Raw genomic sequence first — 25,009 nt, forward strand, 5'->3', positions numbered from 1 at the left:
CACGCTAATGCATGTTTCACTGCCCATTACCTGCTCCTGTTCAACTTACTACTACAGACATGGATGATCTGCTCTCCATCCCTCAAGTTTCTCATGGAAGTAATCGCTGGTACTAAACTTGGATAAATTCAGGACAGATTGAGACTCAGATTTCCCTCCTGTCACAATAAAACACATCTCTAGTGTCTAAGTTATAGAGATGTTACTCTGAACAGAGCTGTTCCACTTCTGTCTCTAGGTGCTGCACCTCATGTCTATCAAGGTCTTTCATTTCACACCAGCAGGCATCCTCACTGCCATACGCGGGTATCTTCAGGCTTATTCTCCCATTTTTCCCAATTTCTATGGAGCCCCTTGAGTCTCTACCTCACGTCCGCACTTCCCATGTCCCCTGAGTGGAGCCTGGGGTTGTCCTCATGTGGGCTGACTCACACAGCTCTCCTGTGTCAACATCCCTACAGTGACTTGCTTCTCCCATACCATTTTCCTGTCCTGTCTCTCTCATGCAGTGATGACTGAGAGTTCTTCTCAAGAAGTTCCTTATCCCATGTCTGTTGAGGACTTCCCTCCTATGATACCATTGCTTTTTATCCTTGGAGGGCTGGCAGGAAAGCAGCTGGAACCTAATTCTTTGATAATGCAGCTCAAGCTACAGAAGAGATCTCTTGATTGATGTACATGTTCCAAAGCTAATGTGGGACATCAGAAAACCTCCTCTTTGATCACCTGTAGAATGGGTCAGTTTTCAAAATGGTGAATGGAATACAGACTTTATAAAATGTCCTGATCAGTGACTTCTTTCCCTCACAGCTCTCTTCCATGGCAGGGACCCCGATTGGAAATGGTCCCATGGTTGATCTTGGACAGGTACTTCAGTCACTAGGACTGAAGTTCCCCCACTGAAACCTAGTGTCATGCATGAGCAGCCTCTATCAAGTGCTCCATCAAGGGGAACGAACTTCATGTACCTTCCACCCACTGTCACCTTCACTGTGTCTGTAAACATCTGTACCTCTTACCAGCATATTTTCCTTGCTCTTATATATGGGACAGGGAAACTCAAACTACTGCTTGCTGCCACTTGTTTATTTAATCCTACACAATAGGAGATTTTTACTAAATTAATTCTCCCCTTCTGTACTGACAGATCAGTTGCCCATCAGTTGTAATTAAAAGCAGGGACCCTCCTTCAGGACCAAAGACATTTGCACTCCTTTCCCTGCAACCCAGAAAACAGACCACAAGTGGCAATTTCCCCAGCTGAAAATGCAAACAACAAGCCAACAAGCCCCCTGAAGGAACAATAAGCCAAAGGGATTAATTTACTCGTTCTGGGTGACAAATTGCCATTTCTTCACAAGGACAGGTCCCATACAAAACCTCCACCCACTCTTCTTCTACCAGGTCAAATATTAACTCTAACAGACACCTCAAGAGAACAACTTCCCATCAGTAACAGCCATACTGCTTTTTCTGCACACTGGTGACTCTTTGTCAGCATCTTCTCCTGGTGCACAAGGAGAAGCAAGAAGCGGTGCACCTTGCCCAAGCTCCCTTTCCCCAGTGTCAAGCAGTCTTCATGGGGGCTGTTATTGCCCCAGGTGTGTTTGAATTTCCATGGCGGGAGCCTGGACACAGGACAAGCATTGCTGCCACTCTACACATGGCACTGGAGGAGGGACGTGAAGAGGATGGAGCTGTTTGCCCTTTCCTTCCTTCCTTCTCCCCGACTTGTTTGGTTCCAAAGAGCATTGGACAACATGTGATGGCATGGGCCAACCCTGGCAGGGCTCGCTCAGCAGCCTCGCTCCCCAAAACAAACACCCCTGCCCCTTGTGCCATCTGAGACAGAATTATACAAGGAGCAGACATGAACGTTTTCCTTCCCCATTAAACCCTGTTATTTTCACAAGCAAACTTCAGCCTTGACAGCTTCCTTATGGCTGGCATGGTTTATGATCATGGTCTTTCTTTCCCTTTTTCTGTTCTCAGACATGAAGCTGAGGGTGCTTGTGGCTGGGGAGCCTGTCTGAAACTTTGAGCAAGTGCACTAAGTGGTTTGGGTTGTGGGGTTGTGTCTGTGTCCTAGCTCATAGATCATAAATCAGAGAGCTGGTCAATGTTCCCCATGGGTTGCTTAACATAAATTTCCAGCACACACAGAAACAGTGTTGTAAGATAAATGACTGACTCCTCCAAACTTCTTTACCCATGTTCAGAAGCAAAACAGAGGAGAGATGACACAGGATTCCTTCATCATCCCCTGCCTGAAGAAAAAGAAGGAGACAACACAGTATTTAACACAGTGTATAACACAGTGACGTGCAAGTGATTTCACCTCCTGTACCCTTCATCTCCATGGATGAGGTTGGTGAAGACACCAACTCTAAAGGCAACAGCCCACTTGAGAACCCACGTCTCTGTCTCAACAACATGTGTGAAAATACATGGCCCTAGACCACCATGTCCACCCTAATTCTCACAGCTCCCTGGCAGAATTCTGAAGCTCCATTTTATCACCATGGTCTCCAAGAACTTCATCACAGCAACACACCACTGGCAGCCTGGGAGGTGCAAAGAGAGGGAGATTTGGGCTTGATACTCCCAAGCATCTTCTGAGCTTTGTGCGCATCGCATGAGACAGTCACATATGAGGCTTCCCCTCCTTCCCTTGGACGTCAGGGAGTCATGGCAATACTTCCAGTCCTATCTATCCTGTCAGTAGTACATAGTAGCACAACTTGTGAGCAGGAAAAGATGCTCATGATACATAGAAGGGAATCTGTCCATTTCCCCATCTATGTCCTCTTGCACCTCCTCAACCTCTTATCTGCCCTCCACTGTAAAGAGAATTTTCACTTGTTTCTCAACTCCTAGTCCTGACATAGCAAACTGATGTGGTTCTTGCACAAACTGGAGCACCTGGTTCATGCCCTACACCCAGTTTACAGCAGCCAGTTTACCAGACACAGACCTCTCTGCCCTCTGCATGCAGACATAGCTCACCTCCCGCTGTTATTCTCCATCGCTTCAGTTTGCTGCTCTCACTGAAGCAGTAAGAAATTAAGCACCCTTATGACTGGATTTCATTAATGATTCTTGGATTATACTGTTTGTCTGAAAAAAACCTGCACATGCAGATCTTGTTTGTCTCAGGAGTGGCATTTCTTGGAGACAAGCACAAGTAGTAAGAGAGCTGTACAAGGCTCTGGTGACACTTCCTCTGGTCTATGTTATAAACTGCTGGTCCTTTACATGCATAAAAAGAAAAAAAAGATCAGCTTTTATTTTTCAGATACAAAGAAAGGTTACAAAGTGGTAAGAGATGTGGAGACATCACATGCAAGTAGACTTGGTATGTTGAATCTGCAAAACTAGAAAGAGACACGTGACTCTCTTCATAACCACATCAGCAAGGTGACTAGCAGCAAGGGAAAATGTTATTAAACCAAGGCCATTTGGGGCAAAGAATGAGTAGGTTTAGACTCTTCACAAAGGCTAAACTTTGCAAGAAGTTTCAAGCCATCAGAATAGGGTGTAGGAAGCACCATGACCTCACCTTTCTCAGGACAGAGCTTAGCTGATTTCTGAAAGGGAATTGGGATGCAGTCTGCTATGCACAACACACAGTGGTGCCCCTTCCAGTCCTTTCTAATGACTTCTTCAAGGCTTGGTACAAACCCATGCCTAAAGTCACAAGTATAAGATGTAGAGAGTAACTGAGCTCTGAACCATGCTGGAGTATCTGGGAAACTGAAGCTACTACCATGTCTGCCAATTTCATAGCCAGAGGCGGCAATATCCACAATCCTTTCATCCCTACCCTGCCTTCTTCTGTTGCAGCCCTACAGTTATGATCCAGGCACTGATCCTTTCCTGCATTCAAGGAGCAGGGTCTGTTGCATCCTTGTTTGATGCAGCCTTGCAGGCCAGCTGTTCTGCCTTTGCTATGCTCACCAAGCCTGGTGGCTGGGGGGAGGACAGGCTGTCATAAGACCATGGCCAAGCGCCATGGGACATCAGCATATCTGCATGGTTTACACTACTGTGGATCACAGGAACCCACCTCCCTCCTCCTCCAATCCTGTGTCCTCCCTGGGTGCAGCCCACCAGCTGGCACAGGGCATGCAAGCACTGAGTAATTTGGCTGCTCAGGTCAGCTAGCATGATTTGGTCATTGCTCAGGTCAGGCATCTTCAAATGTGTTAGGTTGCGACACCGTCGTACATCACCAGTCTCTATAGTAACAGGGCAATGAACTCGCTGTTCCTCAGACAGCCACTCCTCTGTCCCCCTAGTTTTATGGACTACTCCATCCCAAAGCCTTTATAAGTAGGGAGACTAACTGTGTTCTGCCTCGAACGCCAGCTTCTGTCCATCTTTGAGCATCTTCAAAGCTGCAAAGATTATCCTATTACCATCTGGCACCATGAGAGTCCTTTTCTTCCTTGTTGCTGTTCTCTTCTTCCTCTTCCAGGCTGCTCCAGGTAAGATTGAAAATAGATGAGGTGGAGGCTAAAAGTGTGCATATATAGAGAAATCCATTAGAGCTGAGATTCAGAACACCTCTGTGTTCTTGGATTCCATGACTTTCATATTAGAAGTCCCCTTCCCTAGTCATAGTCCTAATCTTTAAACTATCAAGTCAAGGACCTTGATGATCCTTCCTGATGGTCTCTTTCTAGCATCTTGTGTTCCAATCATATGATGACTTGATGGAAGAAGAGATGCTGCTGTGTATTGACCTTGGTGCCACTGAATGTTATGGAGCAGCTGGTGAAGGGTCTGGAGCACAAGTTTTGTGAGGAATGGCTGGGGGAACTGGGGGTGTTTAGCCTGGAGATGAGAAGGCTCAGTGGGACCTTAGCACTCTCTACATTACCTGAAAGGAGGTTGTAGTGAGGTGGAGGTTGGTCTTTTCTCTCAAGTAACAAGTGACAGGACAAGAGGAAACAGCTTCAAGTTGTGTCAGGGGAGGTTTAGATTGGATATTAGGAGAAATTTCTTCATAGAAAGTGTAGTCAGGCATTGGAACAGGCTGCCCAGGGAAGTGGTGGAATCACCATCCCTGGAAGTGTTCAAAAAACACGTAGTCGAGGCCTTTAGTGACAGCCTTCCCTAGTCATAGTCCTAATCTTTAAACTATCAAGTCAAGGACCTTGATGATCCTTCCTGATGGTCTCTTTCTAGCATCTTGTGTTCCAATCATATGATGACTTGATGGAAGAAGAGATGCTGCTGTGTATTGACCTTGGTGCCACTGAATGTTATGGAGCAGCTGGTGAAGGGTCTGGAGCACAAGTTTTGTGAGGAATGGCTGGGGGAACTGGGGGTGTTTAGCCTGGAGATGAGAAGGCTCAGTGGGACCTTAGCACTCTCTACATTACCTGAAAGGAGGTTGTAGTGAGGTGGAGGTTGGTCTTTTCTCTCAAGTAACAAGTGACAGGACAAGAGGAAACAGCTTCAAGTTGTGTCAGGGGAGGTTTAGATTGGATATTAGGAGAAATTTCTTCAATGAAAGGGTTTTCAAGGGTTTTCAAGGGTTCCTATACAGGTTGCCCAGGGAAGTGGCGAAGTCACTGTCCCTGAAGGTATTTAACAGATGCATAGATGTGGCATTTAGGGACATGGTTTAGTAGTGGGCTTGGCAGTGTCAGGTTAATGGTTGGACTTGATGATCTTAAAGGGCTTTTCCCACATTAACCCCCTTCCCTAGTCATAGTCCTAATCTTTAAACTATCAAGTCAAGGACCTTGATGATCCTTCCTGATGGTCTCTTTCTAGCATCTTGTGTTCCAATCATATGATGACTTGATGGAAGAAGAGATGCTGCTGTGTATTGACCTTGGTGCCACTGAATGTTATGGAGCAGCTGGTGAAGGGTCTGGAGCACAAGTTTTGTGAGGAATGGCTGGGGGAACTGGGAGTGTTTAGCCTGGAGATGAGAAGGCTCAGTGGGACCTTAGCACTCTCTACATTACCTGAAAGGAGGTTGTAGTGAGGTGGAGGTTGGTCTTTTCTCTCAAGTAACAAGTGACAGGACAAGAGGAAACAGCTTCAAGTTGTGTCAGGGGAGGTTTAGATTGGATATTAGGAGAAATTTCTTCAATGAAAGGGTTTTCAAGGGTTTTCAAGGGTTCCTATACAGGTTGCCCAGGGAAGTGGCGAAGTCACTGTCCCTGAAGGTATTTAACAGATGCATAGATGTGGCATTTAGGGACATGGTTTAGTAGTGGGCTTGGCAGTGTCAGGTTAATGGTTGGACTTGATGATCTTAAAGGTCTTTTCCAACATAAACGATTTACTATTCTACCATGATTCCATCGAGACAATTCTTAGGCTAGTACTTCAGATGCAACCCTGCAACATGAGAGCTTTCTCTTCTCTCATTCTCACCCTCAGCTCCAGATTGTGTATTCTAGATTAGTAGACACCCTATATTTTTGGAAAAATGTAGCTGTGACTGTAGGTCTTTGCCTGAACTCTATACTGCCCGTGTGCATTAGCTGGGTTTAGAGCACATGCGTCATTCCAGGCTGTTTGGGGGTCTTCGGAGATGTTTAAGCTATCTCCATCTTTGTTTTGGTCTGCAGCAGACACAAATTTGTGCCTACCTTCCTAGACCAGCAGAGGTCTGTCTACTCAAAGAAATGTAGAACCACTGAGGCCAAAAGCAGTTGTAGGCACTTCGGACAAAGCCCTTGCTCTGTGCTTCTGGGTTGCTTGCTTAGACTTTTCCTATTTCATGCATCACAAAAAGCATTCTCTATTTCAAAACAGCCTGTCACCCCTGAGATGGCTGCAGGGCTGGTGCAATTCTAGTACACTCTCTGGAAAAGGGCAACAAGTTATTTTATAACCTCTTCATAAATACCTATATACAGAAAAGGCCCATAACACTACAGGGGAGTTTAATTTAGAAGACAAGGGAAACCAAGGTCTAATGATGTCTTTGAAATTAGCCAAGTGAAATTAACAACACATAATCCTTGAATAGTACGTGATTAAGAGAAAAGGCTTGAAAACCAGTAGGTCAAATGGGTTGAAATGTGGTAGGTCTCATTTAGAATAAAGCTTGCATGCCTTTCAAATGAAAGATACAGTTGACAGGCGTGGATTGAGCCAGGCACAGAAAGTACTGGGTGAGATGATCAGGTTTGTGCTTAGCAAGAAGTTGGGGCAGATGATAAGGGCCTCTTCTGCCTTTTCAGTGTACAGATATACAAGGGTGCAAATGATATGAGAGATTCATTTAAATCATACAAAAATAACACAATTTGAATCTCAAGCTGAACATCCCAGTGGGAATAAGTAATGCTTAATCTGGAAATACTCAAACCTGAACTTGGGACCGGCTTCTCAGGTATAAACCTGGGCAAATCCCTTGATGATGATGGAGCCGCAGTCTTTACCACGATCTGAACATTTGACCCTTTGGTTGGAACATAACAGCATGCTAAAACCAGCATAGCATCTGGCTAAACCATATACAGTACTAGTGACAATAGCCACTGACTTCATTTAGTGGTGTGCATTTAAGTGTATAAAACATTTTTTTGGGGCCAATGTTAGTCCCATTGTTTTGGCTGTGATTAAGATTTATCTTTTCTGAAGTTTTATGCCATCTGTGTTAGCCATACCGTATTTTACATGGTAACACAGTGCACAGGTTTCCTGTGAGAACGCCACTCACACTTAATGCTCATTTCTTCCTCTGAGGAAGATATTCAAGGTAGGAGATAAAGATTCTGAGTCATAAATATGCTTTACATTTGTTGAAACTTGAACTGAAAGTTTAAAGAAACTCAGGACTTTTGTATTTGTATATTATCGCTTTTGTTTCTGAAAGTAATGTGAGATTAATGTTAAAAATGCATTTTTCTGTGTTTCCTGTGGAGTTTTCGTATAACCTAGTATTTCTGTGTGTAACTGGAATGACAAGCACATGTGTCCAGTAAGGATGCTAAGGAAGCAGACAGTTACCTTCGGGTCAGTATTAATCAGGCAGACTGTCTCTTTTGATGGAGGTTTTTAATGGACTTTCTCTCTTAATGGAGAGATTCTAGCATTACAGCTTGCTGTTCTGGTTAGTTTGCATTTCATACGGATGCACAGACCTTGAGAAGGTGTGATTAAGTTACCCCAACAACAAACCAGGCACTGTGGCAGGAAACCACATACCACGCCAGGTAAATCCGGTGCTGCAGCTCTCCAGTCCTCTACCTTGGCAAATGAACACGCATTTTCCCTTGGGGTTCTTTTGGCAGCGTACAGCCAGGCAGACGCTGACACCGTAGCATGCCGGCAAAACCGGGGCTCCTGCTCGTTTGTTGAATGCTCTGCTCCTATGGTTAACATTGGGACCTGCCGCAGTGGGAAGCTGAAATGCTGCAAATGGTAAGACAAATTCCTCCAGAGAAATGCTGCTACACCAAGAGCAGACAGTCTTAGCGGGCTTTTCCCTCTTCTGGCATGAAAGAGACCACTTTCTTCAGCCCCCACATGTTCCAAAACCCCCCAGTAATTACTGGGGCTTGTGCCTGATAACAAAAAGTCAGAACCTAATGCAGGCTTGAGCTCACACTCGAGCCTACACCCTTTGAATATCCTCATCACTAACAGCATGTAATATTGCTAATAACATATCACATATCACTAATAACTTCTTCCAGCATGAGTGTGGTACAAGGGCAGAAACACCTCATGCTTGAGCTCTGCCTCTACTAATCAGGATGTACACAACTGACTGAGGACTCCCCCTCAGTCCACACAGGCAGCAGCATGGAGCTTTACACTACCAAAAATAAAGTTTAACAGCCCAGGATAACCATTAAGCAAGTCAGGACTCACAGCAGCCATGCATCTCTCTGTCAATGTTACTTGGTGCAAAGTGCCAGAGGACATTTCCACCCTGTAGGTGGAAACCTTCTATCATATTTTCATCAATACAAACAACAAAACGTCTACATTCATAGGAGATACACCATGCAGAGTGAAGCTGTAATATGCCATCGTCCAGCTCCGCAGTTGGTGCCATTTCACACCATACTTTTGTTTTGTTTTGTTTTAATTGTTTGCATTTTTGCTTAATCTAATTGTGTTTCTTTGCAGGACACCCAGTTCCTAAAACTGACACCTCACTGACCACATAGACATCTGGTCATCCAGGACATCTCTCATCCTTTGACATCAATGGATCCCAGTCTCAGTGCAACTCTGGGAAGCCTTTCCCATGAGGGTGAAGTCCCTTAGGAGCAAAAGAAGGTCTGAGGAGTTTTTGTAACCCAATAGAGAGGTTTGCAGCTTCAATTCAAATAAAAGCAAGTCACTTTGAAACTACATTGCTGGTATTTGCTCATGTATGTCAGGATAGTTCTTGCTGCTCTTGTCTATAAAAATCAACCTATAAATGGAATTTATTTAACTAAATTGAGTTAATTTAAGTGCATGTGTCACTAAATCCTGTTAATTCATCCTGCAGTGTCTGTGTTGCAGTGATTTGTGTGACAACATATACATTAATAAATCAAAAAGAACTAGAGCCCACTCCCTCTGCCATCCCAGCCCAGGGCACCCGTCTGGGGTTCAGGAAGCAGGCTCAGTCCTCTGCTCCTCTCCAGGGCTGCATCTGCCAGCCCAGCCTGAATCATGGAGTCATAGAATGGTTAAGACTGGAAGGAACCTGAGAGATCATCCAGTTCCAACCTCCTGCCACAGGCAGGGACACCTTCCACTAGAGCAGGTTGCTCCAAGCCCCTGTGTCCAACCTGGCCTTGAACACTGCCAGGGATGGGGCAGCCACAGCTTCTCTGGGCAACCTGTGCCAGCGCCTCAGCACCCTCACAGGGAACAACTTCTTCCTCATATCTCATCTCAATCTCCCCTCTGTCAGGTTAAAGCCATTCCCCCCTGTCCTGTCCCTACAGGCCCTTGTCCAAAGCCCCTCTGAGCTTTCCTGTCAGCCCCTTTAGGCACTGGAAGCTGCTCTAAGGTCTCCGTGGACCCTTCCCTTCTCCAGGCTGAACAAGCCCAGCTCTCCCAGCCCATCTCCATAGCAGAGCTGCTCTGGCTCCTGGAGCATCTTTGTGACCTTCTCTGGACTCGCTCCAACAGCTCCACATCCTTCTTGTGTTGGAATCCCCAGAGCTGGATGCAGGACTGCAGAGGGGGGTCTCACCAGAGCAAAGGAGAATCCCCTCCCTTGATCTGCTGGTCACACTGCTTGTGATGCTCTCAAAAATGAGGTGCTGGGAATGGCAACACAGACAAACAGCAGGGTGGCAGGTGGCCAGCTCCTTTAGGTCTTGAAACTGCCTCACGGCATTCACAACATTCTTCTCCTGATGCCTCTATTTAATCCAGACCAGCACCATGTTAATGGAATTTTACTTCTCTGGATCCTAAACTAGTCACACTGTCACTCCACTATGCTGTCTGGAGGCAGTGGGTTGTGTGTCTATCACCCTGGAGTCTTGGCACCTGCCGTTACAAGATACAGACAGACACATCCCCTGTTTCCTTTCCCCATCCATAAGATCCCAGAGCACTAAGGCAAAGGCCAAAAGGATCTGAGATAAGGAATAACTAAAAGCACCCATGCTCTCCATGCCAGGTACAGCTATGGATGGTTCTAGGACTACCACAGGCACTGAACATGTTCAGTTTATCCCAGCTTTCTACTAGCCTGATCACAGCAGGTTTGGAGAAGTTACCCTTGGTTGTTACTGGTCAACCTGATAACAAATAGGACCAGGCCATATTCCTGACCATACATGGGTTTGGTTTCTTCTCCTTCTTGGATAAGTTTACCACAAGGCACATCTCACACTGAACGCAGGGGAGAAGTGGGGCAGAGCCCCCAGCAAAAACACACGCCAAGACAATTCCTCACAGGTATATGGATCAAACAGAAGTCTTCTGGAGCAAGTTTATTAACATTTATTGAGACACATAGGCCATGAAATACAAACACCACAGCTGAGTGTTCAATGTCTCCTGGAGCCTTTGCCTTCTACTGTTATTCACATTATTGTGAACTCTAAAATGAAGTCATGAATATCTGTTCTGAGGGCCAAAGAGAGAACCTACCCTGCATCTTCTCATGGGGACAGACTTCTGCACGTTGGTGATCTGCTCTCTGGGACAGGTGTTGGTGGCTGCAACGTAGCTTCAAGAGAAAAATGCTTTATAAAAATAAGAAATACTGTTGTTTTTTTCCGGATGGTTCAAGAATTACTTTAGTTTCTTCATGTCTTTCTTTTAGGTTGTGATGAAGTTTATTTTCTTTCTACTGTTGTTCATGTTTTGGTGCATGCATGTGTGTGCTAAATGTGTATTTTCAGCTCAAAATTCCAGATTTCCTGATGGGATGATGCACCTCAAGCTGACAGAAGCTCTGCCTGGGCCATCTGAAATGCCAATAGCCACTAATCGTACTGCAAAAAAGGAAAGAAACATTCAGATTTTGTATTTACAATCAGGAAAAGACTTGAATAAAAAGCAGAGAGGGATTAAACGAGCACCAAGGGCTGATATTCCTGGATAACATGTTAGTGCTTAGTAGGATATTCACAGTCTTGCTGCTGATGAATTTTAATCATAAAATAACTTTCTATTTAGCTTAACAGTGGATTTCCCAGTCTCCGTACCTGAAACTTCCTATTCATCTTGAAATCTCTGATACGGAGGGGAATTTCTGCTGGTCACACTTTGTTTTTAAACAACTCTGCTATTAATATTGAATAAAGTTTAAATAAAACCCTCCATCCTACAGCCAAAAGAAACAGAACATGAAATACTAGAATCAGTGGAGACAGAGTGCAAATTTTCATGGCTGTTTGTTTCTGCAAACTTTACTTCTTTACTTTTCATATTGGAGTAAAGATACAGCCTGAACTTCAGAATTCCAGTAAGGAATTCAAGAAAAAAGAATACGATTTAATGTTTTGGTTTTGTCTAAAATGGGGACAATTACAGAACTGGGAAAACATCCAGCAGGACCACATGACTTTCAGGTTGTTCTTCTGACTGTGAGACCTGGCAGACTTTACAGGATGGAACATGCAGGTTTCCTGTGAACCTGACCTAAACATCCCAGGTCTGAAGATTGAGAGACATGTCCTTTGAAGCCAGTATCACTCGTCACAAGCAGTTTGAACCAGCTAATGAGAACAGCAGAAAAAAAAGGAGTTAATTTCTAGCTAATTACCTCTCTGCCAAAGAGATCTTTCCCATGAGGCACTTGAGCTATATCATTTATGGTACAGAGGGAACTATGAGGAAATCCTATATCTGAGCGTACAAAGTCTCTGCTGCCTTGTCATCTTGCACTAGAAGAGTTTTGCATCTAAAGGGCAGTCTGAATATGTAAAAGTGAGTAATAAACCTATTCTCCCAAGAAATACCCGATATTCATCAAAACCATAACTCACCACAGCCCGACAGCAAAAGACCCCTTGCTGACAACGCCCAAAAGGCCTCATGCTGGGTAAGGGACAGAGGTCGGTGGAACAGGTACCCCCAGCCTGCTTGCACTGCACATTGTTATTAGGTGCACGCATGAAACCTGCACAAAAAACCCAAAACAGAACAGAGACTCGATTTTCCTTCCCAAAGATGACTAAGAACAAGTTATGACAGCAATATTCTAGTCTGCTTGCATGCTTGCCACATCCATAACCATTAAATTCCTTATTTTACAAAGCAGGAGGGTTCAGTACATCCAATGGACCCAGCTGGTGTCTATTCATTGCTAAAGTGTGCCCAATAGCCTGCCAGTGCCTGTTGGCCTTGGGCAAAAGGGAATAAACCCCATTTTATTTCTATTTTAGGTACCCCCTACTTCATGCGTGTTTCCTTCTGCATTTCCTTTGGGTTTGTGCAACTCTTACCTAAAGTACCTTGGAGCATTAAGAGGAAAACAGCAAAGAAAAGGGAGAAGATCTTCATGTCCAAATTCGGTACCACCAACTACAACAGCTACTAAGAAAAAACCCACAAAGATAGAAGTCATGCATTTAATGTGCACTTGTCATTACCCTGTACAAACACTATGACACAGAAGCTGCTATTTGATAATAATGTCATTTGTGCAAATGTTCTAGCATAAATCTACTGAAATATCATGCTTTGAGGAAAGATATATTTAAAAGCATGTTGCAAAAGATCAAGAAAATATATTTATGTCTATAGAATTTAAAAGAATAAGATTAATATTGTGCTTCCATTGACTTCAAAGATAGCATACACCAGCTCCAGTGAAGACTCCTGTATTTGACTCGCATACACCCTGAATGTTATAACTTTAAAAAAATTTAAAAATTAATTAATCAAAACTTTATCCAAGTCTCATAATATAAGTGGGCTTTTTACAACTTATAGGTAACCCTGCAATATACACAAAATCATCAGTACTTCCATTTAGAGTTTTTCCCACTTTCATATGAGCAACCTTACTACACCTGGCTGTGATGGAGTCATCTTTCACAGCCAGAATGGTGCATTGCTTCTGTATTTTAATAACCAAATTGTCCATTTTATTTAATTATCATCACATATTTTGTTTCAGATATGTGTACATAATGACTTCAGCCATTCCAATTTCTCTGGGTCATAAACACTTGGAAACTTTAATTATTCAAATAATACTAGTTTTTGAGGCTTGCAAGCCATTAGTAAGTCCTTAAAAACGTCTTTACAGAAAAAGCTAAGGAGCTATCTGTCTCTTCTCTCCATAACACCTCTGTAATGTGTGAGGCTGAAAACCTCAAAGTATTTCTCCACGATCATTTCTTGCTGCAGATACCAATTAACTTTTCAAAAATAATGAAAACTACTATAATCATTCAGAATCACCATTATTGACTATAATAATCAGCCCAATGCATTACTGAAATACTATTCATTGTACATTCCAGTTATGAGGATTTAAGTAAGCTGCAAAATTATACATCTTGGAATGATTAATTTCTTTTTATAGAAGCAAAGAATGTTATCAAAAAGATATGTATTTTCCTCCTTATCAGTTGAAACCAGTGTGGAAACTCCACCTTCAGCTCACTCTAGAGGACTTCAGGAGAGGGAGAACATTGACCAGTCTGTCCTACCTGATTCCTCTCAAGGGGTAGCTTCACAGGGTGATGTCTTGCCCCAAAACAGCTGTCTTCATATATTCCTGTTGATGACAGAGCTGCCACAGACCAGCCGGCCAAGGACTCAGGCTTCCTACAGCAATTCCTGGCAGCTGAAATACCAGTTCCCAGCAGCCGATGAGGAATGGTGACCGCTTGTGAACTCCCTCCCCTTGCGCTGGCACATGAGTTTGCTCTTCCAAAAATCACCTTGTACCACCCCGGTTTGTGTACAACACATCGATCCACCGGGGGCTGTGAGGAAAGCATCCTGGGATGAATACTGATTGCTGCTGGTTTGAATCCAGTGAGGACTTGATTCCACAGGGCTGTTCCATGGCCACAGTGCTTGGTGCTGACTGCAGAAAGGTGGTCTCTGAAGCCTGGAGGTACCTACCAAGGCACCTAAACAGCTACATTAGGGAAGCTCAGGTTTTGCACCATTTAATTACTTTAATTAATTACTGTAATTAATTACTTCAAACAGCCATCCAAAAGTGTCCTCTGCCCAGGTTACCTGCCTTCCAGATGTGGGCAATGAGCAGCTAATACCGAAATTTCTCTTTAGCAGCTGCCTTCAGTCAAGACTAAATAAATTATTCTGACAGCAAGGTTTTAAGGATTTTCTTCTTAATTATACTGATGTCTGCTGATTCTGAGAGTTGATATTATGAATTATTATGAAGTATGTTTTCTGACAGGCCAGCTTCAAAGCCCTCAGTGTTTTGCAATCTGCTGTGGACTCGTGCAACTGACAAGAAGTCCTTGCTATGAAGATTATGTTGAACCTGACAGGTAACAGAGGTAGGTTCAGGGAGGAGGAGTGTGGGATTTATTTTGTTTCAGCAGCTGGAGACAGACAACAACAAGCTCCTGGGGAGGTGGCACATAGTTTCTTCCAGTCTCTGTTTCACAGCTGCCCAAAATCCTTGTTTACTGAAGCCCAAGTGATATGTTAGGAAAAATTCAAACAGGTGCTTTAACTGTGCAGAAAGAAACAGCTATTTTAAATCCCATTCCTGTATAATTTAATTGAGGGAACATGTGTATGTGCTTTATAGAAGACAGAAGCCTTTGTTACTATTGTTTGGGTTCTTAGGGTTTTTTTTATTTCTTAAAAAGAAATATTACTTAATCAAATTATGAAATGTAGAGAAGCAGAAATAAACACTGTGACTATTAAATCAATAAATGTGTTCCTAGAGGCTCAGAGATCTGAACTGAGTTTTTGGGGTTTGACAAAGAGTCACCTCCTGAAAGTGACCTGAAAGGGATATAGAATAAAAAGACTCTTTCCTCCTGATTCCCATTTTGTGCCTGTGCCATCTGCCCAAAGTGGTACAAAACAGATCAAAGATCAAATATGGTTCAAGACTGGGATAAGATCTTCAACCAGTTAATTATATCTGGTTTATACTTGATGGTAAACTTTACATTTCTTCAACATGGTAATTAAATTATCTGTTATTTTAATTACACTATGTTATTCTTAACTCTAAATATTATATTGGCCACTCAAGCTTACAAAAGTGATACATTTCCCAATATATCACTTTTTTTTTGCCAAGAAAAAGTGATACCTTTCTCTTGGCAGTTGAACATGTGTAATAAAAGAATGAATATTTTATATCGATTAATTTCGTACACTGAAGTATTATGACAGCTAAATGTCTTAGTTTCCTTTCTCTGCTGTGCTGCAGAGGATACTGCATGGAGCCCTAAAAATAATGTTTTTTTAATACGGAGAATATATGCAAGCAGAGATATATACATATATATATATTTGTATGCATGTGTGTATGTATGTATATATTCCTAATGTATAAATATTCTAAGAGAAATAAAGGCTGAATTTTCTGAACTGCTTTATATCTTAGCTGAAGGACATAATAATGGAGAATAATAATTCAGACATTCTTGTCTATGATTTACACAGGACTAGTCAGGATATTAAGTAATTTGAAGTTGCACTTATTCTATAATGATGGCATTTCTTACTCTCCCATTTTTCTACAGTCGCCCTAACAAATCCACACTAACATATACATATATTTATATATAAAATGTTGTTAATATGAACATGTGGAAGGACTTTTCTAAATCCCAGATGGCTTCTTATTACTCAGCCTGCCACAGGCTCCTGTCCTCTCTGAATATCCAGCTCTCAGTTCCTTTACTCACATGCAGACAAGTACTGCCTAAGATGCCCGTGTGCCCCATCACACCTCCGTGTGTCCCGCCTGCTGGCTGCTCCAGCAAGGCTTGGTTTCCTCTCTGCTGGCCCGTGTCCATCAGCCCCAGCTGGGCATCTCAAACAATCCAGAGCACTGCAAATTGTTCCAGATGCTGGTGTGAAGGCAACTGGATTAAATCCTGTGTGTCTATGTATTGCCTCCGTCAGGTTACCTCTGATGACGGGATGTCCTCAGCCAACTTGAAACCATAAGGATCCTTCACTTTCTCCCTGCCATCCCCTTCCTCCAGTGTCCTCTGTGCATGTGACAGGAAAGGATGACAGACCTTTGGTAAAATTGCCCAATGCTTGTCCTCACATAGGTCCACAATTTTCAACGAATGGCATGAAATCCAGCCCGGGAACAGGTCTGCTGTCCATTCAGTGGCCTTGGCCAGTCCCGTGGAAACCTGCCCAGACCTGACTTGCCCAAGACCTGCCTGGAAATCACAGCTGCTGCTGAGTCCTTTGTGCAAAGTGAGCTGCCCCTGCTCCCTCTGGGTACTGTGGCTGCCGTGCACCTCTCCCAGCCCAGGGACCCCCTCAGGCTCAGAGGAGACACAATCAAACAGAGCGCTTGTTGGCTGCTTCCAAAGCCCTTGGAATATGAGGGCAAATGTACTGCTCCGGCAACCAGAGAGCAGAAATTCAGTTTTACATCTACAGAACAGCAGTAACGTTTATCTGTGCTTCCCCAACTGTATTGCAAAGGCAGGCTTTATACCACATGGAGAGACACATCCAGAGGAGATGGGGTAGCGCAGGAGTGTGGGAAGGTCCCAAAGGAAGAGAGACCAGGCATCTTAGCAGGATGGGGATAAGGAAAGGTAGAAAGAACATCTCTTGCTGTTGCAGGAAAGGACTGTGAGGGGTTTATAATGACCAGGAAACCACATAAAGTTCCCAGACTCAGAGTACCTCGTATAAAAATCTTTGGAACAATTTATTTCCATTTATTATAAAGGAAGAGCGATGAAAATAGCTTGGCCTTTGATTTTTACCTTTAGGACATCTACAGCTTGGTAAGATCATTCCTGCCATTTGTCTCCAGAAAATATGATTGAGTTTATAGAGATTTTTTGGGTTTCTTTGGCCTGTACCAAGGGGCTTTGAACACACACTGCACGCCTGCCAGTCATAGTGTGGTCCTTACAGCTACAGGCTGGACTCTGCACTGGTGCTCTGATACCTTCAATTAGGTTTGCCAAGTCAAAACTAAGGGGTATGGCAGATTTTTTCATACAGTTGTTAATCTCATCATTTCTCCCTGGTTACTCAAGATAACTGTGTAATCATTAGTCTTGAGCTTGATTAAATATTTTTTATGTACTGTTCGAAGTTTATGACTTTGTGTCTATTCGTTATTGATTCAGATGATCTATACTTGGCTCAAAACTTTACCTGTTAATTGTAACATAGTACATGCCTTGCAAATTCACTTACAACCATAAAACAGCATCAAAATACTGGTTATCCTCCTTTTGGTGGATGTACTCTTTGGCAGTGCAACTGCTGCTAACAGCTTTTGTAGCTAACCTCAAGGACACTGAATTTCTGTACTATACACTCCACAGTGGCACCAAAACACCTTGATCTCCTGTGCACTGATTATGTTTTACAGCTGGAATTCAGTTTAGTGCTCATGAAGGAGGGTAAGGGCTGGTGCTCCTGTATGACTGAGGAGCAGTCCATGGCTAGCTAGGCCACAGACCATCACTGTTGTTCAACTAAGCTCCTCTTTGAAGCACACTTAAACATCTGCTCTTTGGTAAGCTGCTTGGGATCAGCTTGCTGTTCCCGATGTTCTAGCTATGCCTTCATGCAATGACTTCCAGATGCCTGGAGCCGTCACTGCCATGGACAAACTGTCCTCTGGAGGCGAGGGATGGAACAGCAGACAGGTATTCTGTGTTCTGGCATTTTAAATAGGGGAGACACTGCTGAGAGACCTCCCTGCGTTTTTTTCTTCACCAGAAAAGTATTAGCACCAGAGTCTGAGATTCCTCCTTTTCCTCCTAATTGCCTCATCTGCTATGCTAGAAACAGACTCCTGAGACAGAGGTAAGATCATCCTTCCTTTCTGGGAAGTGATCCTGGCAGAGTAACCATTCATCTTCATCTGAAAAGGGCGAAAGTCATTTCTCCTCCCTACACACTGCAGCCTCCTTGTGAAGAAACTTCCTTATAGTTTAACCAACTGCATCAGACAGAGTAGCACTTCAGGATCCATCTATCAGTTCTTGTGCCAGGGCTCTGTGTGCTACAGTATTATGTAAAATGCTGATCCCATTGTAATATTTCTCCTCCTCCAGAGAGCGCTGGGTGATCTGGACCTGCAGTGGTCCAGGGAGTGTGGCATTGTTGGTGAACTCCAGCTTGAAGAAGTTGGAATGAAGACTTGCCATAGAGAGAAATGTAACTGTGTCATCTTCTGAACTTTGATGAAACAGTAAAAGAAACTCATTATTTAAGCAAAAGGAAACTCTCCATTAAGACTCCCTTTCTCTCTGCCCTGAAAATAGCAAGAAAGTAGATGGTGTTTTGCACAGAGAGGATTACTTACATAATGTCAAGATCCAAATGATTGTGAGGTGCTGCCCAGGTTAGCTGAGCTGGATCCCATGCACTACTCTATCTATGTACCCTGGATGAAGGAATGTATAGTTGGTGCTACTGTGATCCTGGTGTAAGTCAGGTCTACCAGCAAAAAGTACTGGAGTAAAACACAGACTGTGAAAGGCAAAATACTGCTATGTCTCTCCTGATGTTCAAAACTGGCTGACTGTCTCCTGCTCATAGAAACAGGAGCTGTAGGTTGGATGTTATCCACCCTGAAAGCCACAAAACAAAACCTTGATAAGGCCTGCCTTTACCACAGTGAGCTTTAAACAACCAAAGGTGCTCCATCCCTCCTCTGCTTCTCCCTTCCCCATGTCCAGGCAGAGGTATTTCGATGGCAGTGATGGGAGTGACCATGTAGAATTTATAATCAATGGTGACAAGAATGCTCAGTGTCAAAGCCAGGTCCTTGACATTACTTGCACATAGGGTCCTGCTTAGGGTGAAAATTAACAATGCATCTTTGTTTCCTAGAGGTATCAGGTTGAGTAACGGTAGCAGTTGGAGGCAAACTAACCACAAACTCTTGGCAAGCTGTGAAGTAACTGCAACTTTTGCAATTTTATTCCCTCCACTTTCTACTTTATGGCCAGAACTTCACAAAGACACCAGACATTCAAGTATCATATTTTTTCCTACTGAAAAAACAGTTCACTGATAAAAATACATGGAAAATAAAAAGTTATGCCAATTATCAGGGTTGGCATTTAAGAGAAATCATTTGTAGGTGTGTTTTCACGTGCATCTATATCTATGTGTGTCTGTGCATGTATGCACACATGAACACATCTGTATACTTAAGAAATTAGTATCAGAGTGTTGAAACAATCACATCACTGGTAATTAAACTGAGGAACCAGAAAGCAATTGAAATATTTCAGTTTAGTTTTGATAGTAAATGTAAGATCTGCAAGATGACACCCATCTGTAAGATGGGGTGTCATTTGCAGAGATCTTGGTCAATTAGTCATTCAAAATAGCAAACATATCATAATCTATTATGATGCACTTCTGGTGTCATATTAAAATGCTGCATGAGCAGTACTTGTCGACTTAAGTGAGGTGTAAAGTAAAACATGATCTGAAAAATTATTTAATATTAGTGTCTTTGGATAGTTATTGGGTATGTCAGCAAGTGACTTGGTGCAATGGAAGATCAGTAGATAGGAAAGGGTCACTAGAGCTTAGAGATTGTGCTGAGGCTCCTCAAATCTTTGTTACATCAATTTATGAATTCAGTTTGACTTGGGTTTTGCTATTGAATAAACCACAAAACAATCTGAGTTGGAATGGATGCTAGGAGACTGCCTGGTCCATCCATCCATCCAGACAGAGCCAGTTTCAAAGAAAGGCCAGTTTGCTTAGATCTTTCTGCACCTGACTTTGAGTATCTATAAGAGGATCAAGACCCTATAAATTCTCCAGGCCCTTATTCCAGTGTTTGACAACCCTCGTTGTGAGAGGGTTTCTTTTCTCGTATCTAATTGGAATTTCTTTCATTGTGATTTGTGTCTGTTACTTCATCCTTCCACTGTGTACCTCTGAGAAGAGTGTGGATTAGGTAGTTGTGAACATGACCCTTAACCATGTCCAAGCTGGACAAAGACAGGTCCTTCAGCATCTCCTCAGATGGCTGATCCTCCAGTAAAAACCCTCTAGGTTTACAAAAGAAATGTTATGCACACTCCACAGGACCTTGAGGTGGTAGCCCACATATTGATCATGCCACAGTGGGTATTGGAGTACCTTCAGACTGCCTTCTGAGTACATTCAAAACAAAAATTCTGGTCCTCTTTCCTCCTAAGGAATCCAGTTTACACACACAAAAACTCCTCTGCAAACTGAACCAGCATGAAGTCACAAGGGACCATCAGGGGGTTACTTCAAAACCGCACTAATGCAATTGAAGACTCTACAGTGAATACCACTCTAGAAATGTCAGTGTTCACCTGTGAACAAAAAGGCAAGGCAAAGGTTAGGAACTGAGGGGGAAAAATGGAGCTGAAACCAAAAGAATAATTATGATTAGGCACTATACAAATCCAAGATGCATTTTGGAGATTACATGTAATTCTAGCCAGCACATTCCTCAAAGGGCATAATAGAACTGAAAGAAATAGATAAATGTACACCAGGAATGATCCACTGAAATAGCTGGATCTATTTGAATAGTTATCTGCTAGATGTGGCTGACAGAATCCCGCTTCTCATTGTGGGAAAATAAACAATCTAGGGAGACTGTAGGAGAAGACCACAGCATCAGTAGTGATGTAGACAGATGAAAATGAAATATTTATTTGCTACTTCCCAGGACAGAAAAAGCAGAGATGACTAGCTGGCCACTGAGCCAAAGGGTGCTTGGTTTAGTTTCACATATCCGTTCTGTGTTCTTATAGTCTGTATTTATGGAACAGAAAATAAACTAACTGGGAGAGCAGAGAAGCAGGCAGATGTTTCGTACCACAATGGCTTATGTTGCTCCTGGGCAGGAACAGTTCAACGTACATCCTAAGATGTTTGACACATACCAAGGTGGCTTAACGTATCTTACACAAACTGGAGTGTCACAAGAGGTATTGCATGAATAACCTGGGATTTTGGAGAAGAAAAGCTTCAATAGGTTCGGAGAGAAACCCTGCCTTTTCACTAGGAAATGGAAATCAACTTGATTCTGGTTGGATTAAAAGTCACAAAAAAAGTGGGTAGCTTTTTGATTGGTTCAATATGTACTTGCTGAGAACAGAAAGCAGTTGTCACTCCCCCTAGGAAACACAGTATAAAAGAGGGTCTCGTCCCCACAATCAAATTCATCTGGAAGGAAGGGATCAAGAGCAGGTCTTCTTTGGCTTCTGGGCTCACCTGATACCTGGTAACTTCTCACCTCTTTTCAATCTTTCTTTCAATGTCTGCTGTTGTCTTTTCCTAAAACAAAACCCAAAACCCAGAAGAAAAAACAAGAACCACCCAAACCTCTGCATTATTAACCTAAATCTGTAGGTTACTGAAAAAGCTGATCTAAGTTTTCCAGGCTGAATAAGCAATTCAAATATGTGCTAATACTTAAAGTACTTCGATAAAAATACTCCGCTTAAAAACTTCTATGAAAAAATGTGGCTGGGTCAGGTTGCTGTAGAGAGGTGTGTCCAGCATATATTTTTTATATCTCTATGTTAAGAACTTTATTTCATTTTCAGAATTGTTGACTTTGCCTACTTGTTTGTCCTGGTATTTTTAAATATATAGAAATCTGTATAAACTTCAAATACTAATTTCAAAGCTGGTTTGGGCCACCCTCTACCATTCCATTTGCAAAAATACGAGATTTCAGGACAACCTCGTTTCCCTTCCTTGCTTAAGAGAACATAGTTTGTGACAGATCAGAAGATTCTCTAATGCTAAAATGTATGCTCTTAACCACCTCTTCTTTATCCAGAAACCTGCTTCTAGGCTGTCTTATCCCATTTTGCAAAAATTAGTTATTATTAACTAATAATAACTAATAATTAACTAATTATTAACTTCCTAAGAGAGCATTTCATGTTTGCTTTTCAAGTTTCATTTGTCAAATGGGAATTGTACATTTCCATTCTAGAACTGCTGCCTATGAGTCTATAAGACTAAGAATGAAGATTTGAGGGAGTTGATTTTGGCTGCTATTTCTTGATAAATTTTAACATTGTAAATTTTTTTCCCAAAGTTTATAAATTTGACTGTATAATTACCTCATTTTGTTTAGTGTTTTTTATTATAAACAACATTTAGATTAAAAAATTAACTAAAAAATAAATAATGACTTCATCTGGGCCAGGACTATTTGCAAAGTGAAAGAAATCTGAGCAAACTATTAAAATAATTTCATGATCACATATCACTAGAGTAGGTTGTCCCATATATATTTATTTTCTCCCAGAAATGCTCACACAGCAGTCAAGATATCACATAGGTCTTACTGGTTATTTTTCAAATAGGTAATATATATGCCATTTTGATTAATACAGTATTTATACACTTCAGAAGACTGTAGGTCCCAGGGACTGTCTATCATATGTCTTTCTTGCTCATTTCTTTACAGTGACACAGCAAATCCACGGTCATGAAGATCCTTTACTTGCTCTTTTCTCTCCTCCTCTTGGCACTTCAAGTTTCTCCAGGTAAGATGAAAAAGAGGTGCTAGAAGGGGACTTTTGTGTACCTGAATTAAACTCCCCAGCACATTTGAACCACTACTGGTTAAAATTGCTTGAAACTGAGCAGGAGTTATCATATAGCTCAGTGCCTGTGCTCCACTATAAAAACTCTTTCAAAGGTGGAGAAATTATGACTTCTGAACAAAAATGATTTTTCACTTCTGGTATCTCCCTAAAAAGGTCATGTTAAGTAGTTTGGTGTTAGACACTTGACATGGCGTCTGTGGTGGCCATGGTCTTTCGATAACAGCACACTCAGTAGTGTGATCTCACTCAGACGAAAATGAAGCCTGGCTGACTATTCTGGGATAGGAGGTGTTACTAAAGCCTCTGGACTCATGACCCTTTTCTATAAGGTAAAGAAATGATGATGAGTCAGGAGGTCTGTATCATTCTCCACCTGGACTTCAGAGCCATCCATTTAGATGCACTGTGACCTTATGATCCCACCTCTACAGGGTGTAGATCTGCTTTGCAAAATCACCTCTTCCCTCACTTTGTAAACACAACCTTTCAACATGGCCAAATCCAGGCAACAGTCTTTAGGCAAGTTGGCCGTGAAGGCAGCCCAACAAATGGGAAACCCTCTGGCATTATGACTGCATTTTCCTGCCCTGCAGAATGGGAGGAAAGGAAATCTTTTGTTGCTGTTGCAGGTTTGTCTTCACCCCGGCGGGACATGTTTCTCTGTAGAAAAGGGTCCTGTTACTTTGGAAGATGCCCCATCCATCTGGTTAAAGTTGGAAGTTGCTTTGGGTTCCGCTCCTGCTGCAAATCGTGAGTTTGACATTCACCAAGACTTACCTGCAGTATGAGCAGACAAATCTATTTTGCCTGTGTCCTTAAACCCAAGGTGCTAATGAACTTTCAAATTGCTCAGTGAGGAAAAATACCTAACATGCCATGAGGACAGTCAGGCGTTGAAGTAGGTTGAGCTGCATGGTTCTCTTTCTCCCAAGAAGTGCACCATGATCCGCCCCAGCGAGAGTGATGAAGTACTGTTGGAGATGTCAGCCTGGTGCTGTTGCAGCTCTGTGTAACTCTTTGCAGCTCCTGTGCCAGAGGAAAATATCAGGGTTTGGTATTCGCAGAACTGGGCTGCTGTGCTCTATGGGCAACAGAGGAGAATTCAGTTATGGTGCAGGGCGGACACAGGTATCTGAGTGTCATCAAATGCGTGCAAAAAGTGCAACAGTGTGGTAAAATGAAATTATCATATGAGAGGTAGCATTCTGTTTTCACTCAGGAGCGAATGCATTCACCCCTGTACAAAGGGATACCAACTTAATTCTCTGCTTTTCAGGAAACAATAGGAAACCACTCTTCTTACTCACAGGGATGAACGCACAGGACTAGTCCCAGCATGGCGACACATAACATTAGGTTTTTTGGGAAGTACTTATACCCAAGAGGAAAATATGCATGTATTGAGAGTAAGTAGGGAGGGGATACAAGCAGAAAGAGAATCTAATTTTATTTATTTTTTCTTTGTGCAGGCCATGGGATATATAAAAACTTCATGGACCACCCATTCAAGAGTGATGAGAATTTCTTCTGAAAGTAGGCATTTGCTTTGAACCCCCTTACTGCCCAAACCACCGAATCCTGCTACGAAGACTCATGCACCTTACATTTTTAATGCAAAAAAGCTTTATGATGCAGAGTAAATCCAAATGTGTTCTTCATTGCTTTCCCTCCTGTTTTGAATAAATTGCTGTTGCTTAGCGTTCACATCACTGAAACATGGGTTTTTGTTGCATGCGCTGTGAATGACGATCCTACCTGGTTTAGACATACAGACCCCAGAGGGCAACAATTTACAGTGCCATCTGCTCTTTAAC

General features: G+C 42.6%; 1 protein-coding gene across 1 annotated transcript; it reads left to right on the forward strand.

The window, feature by feature from the left end:
- Window positions 1-23,074: 23,074 nt before the first annotated feature.
- LOC104400822 (antimicrobial peptide THP2-like) lies at window positions 23,075-24,710 on the forward strand. Its single transcript, XM_010021287.1, is given in 3 exon segments — window positions 23,075-23,132; window positions 23,825-23,945; window positions 24,665-24,710. Coding segments are annotated over 3 exon segments (225 nt in total).
- Window positions 24,711-25,009: the final 299 nt, after the last annotated feature.

This window comes from Nestor notabilis, unplaced genomic scaffold (genome assembly GCF_000696875.1).
Source record: "Nestor notabilis isolate BGI_N333 unplaced genomic scaffold, ASM69687v1 scaffold5709, whole genome shotgun sequence".
Lineage (NCBI taxonomy): Eukaryota > Metazoa > Chordata > Aves > Psittaciformes > Psittacidae > Nestor > Nestor notabilis.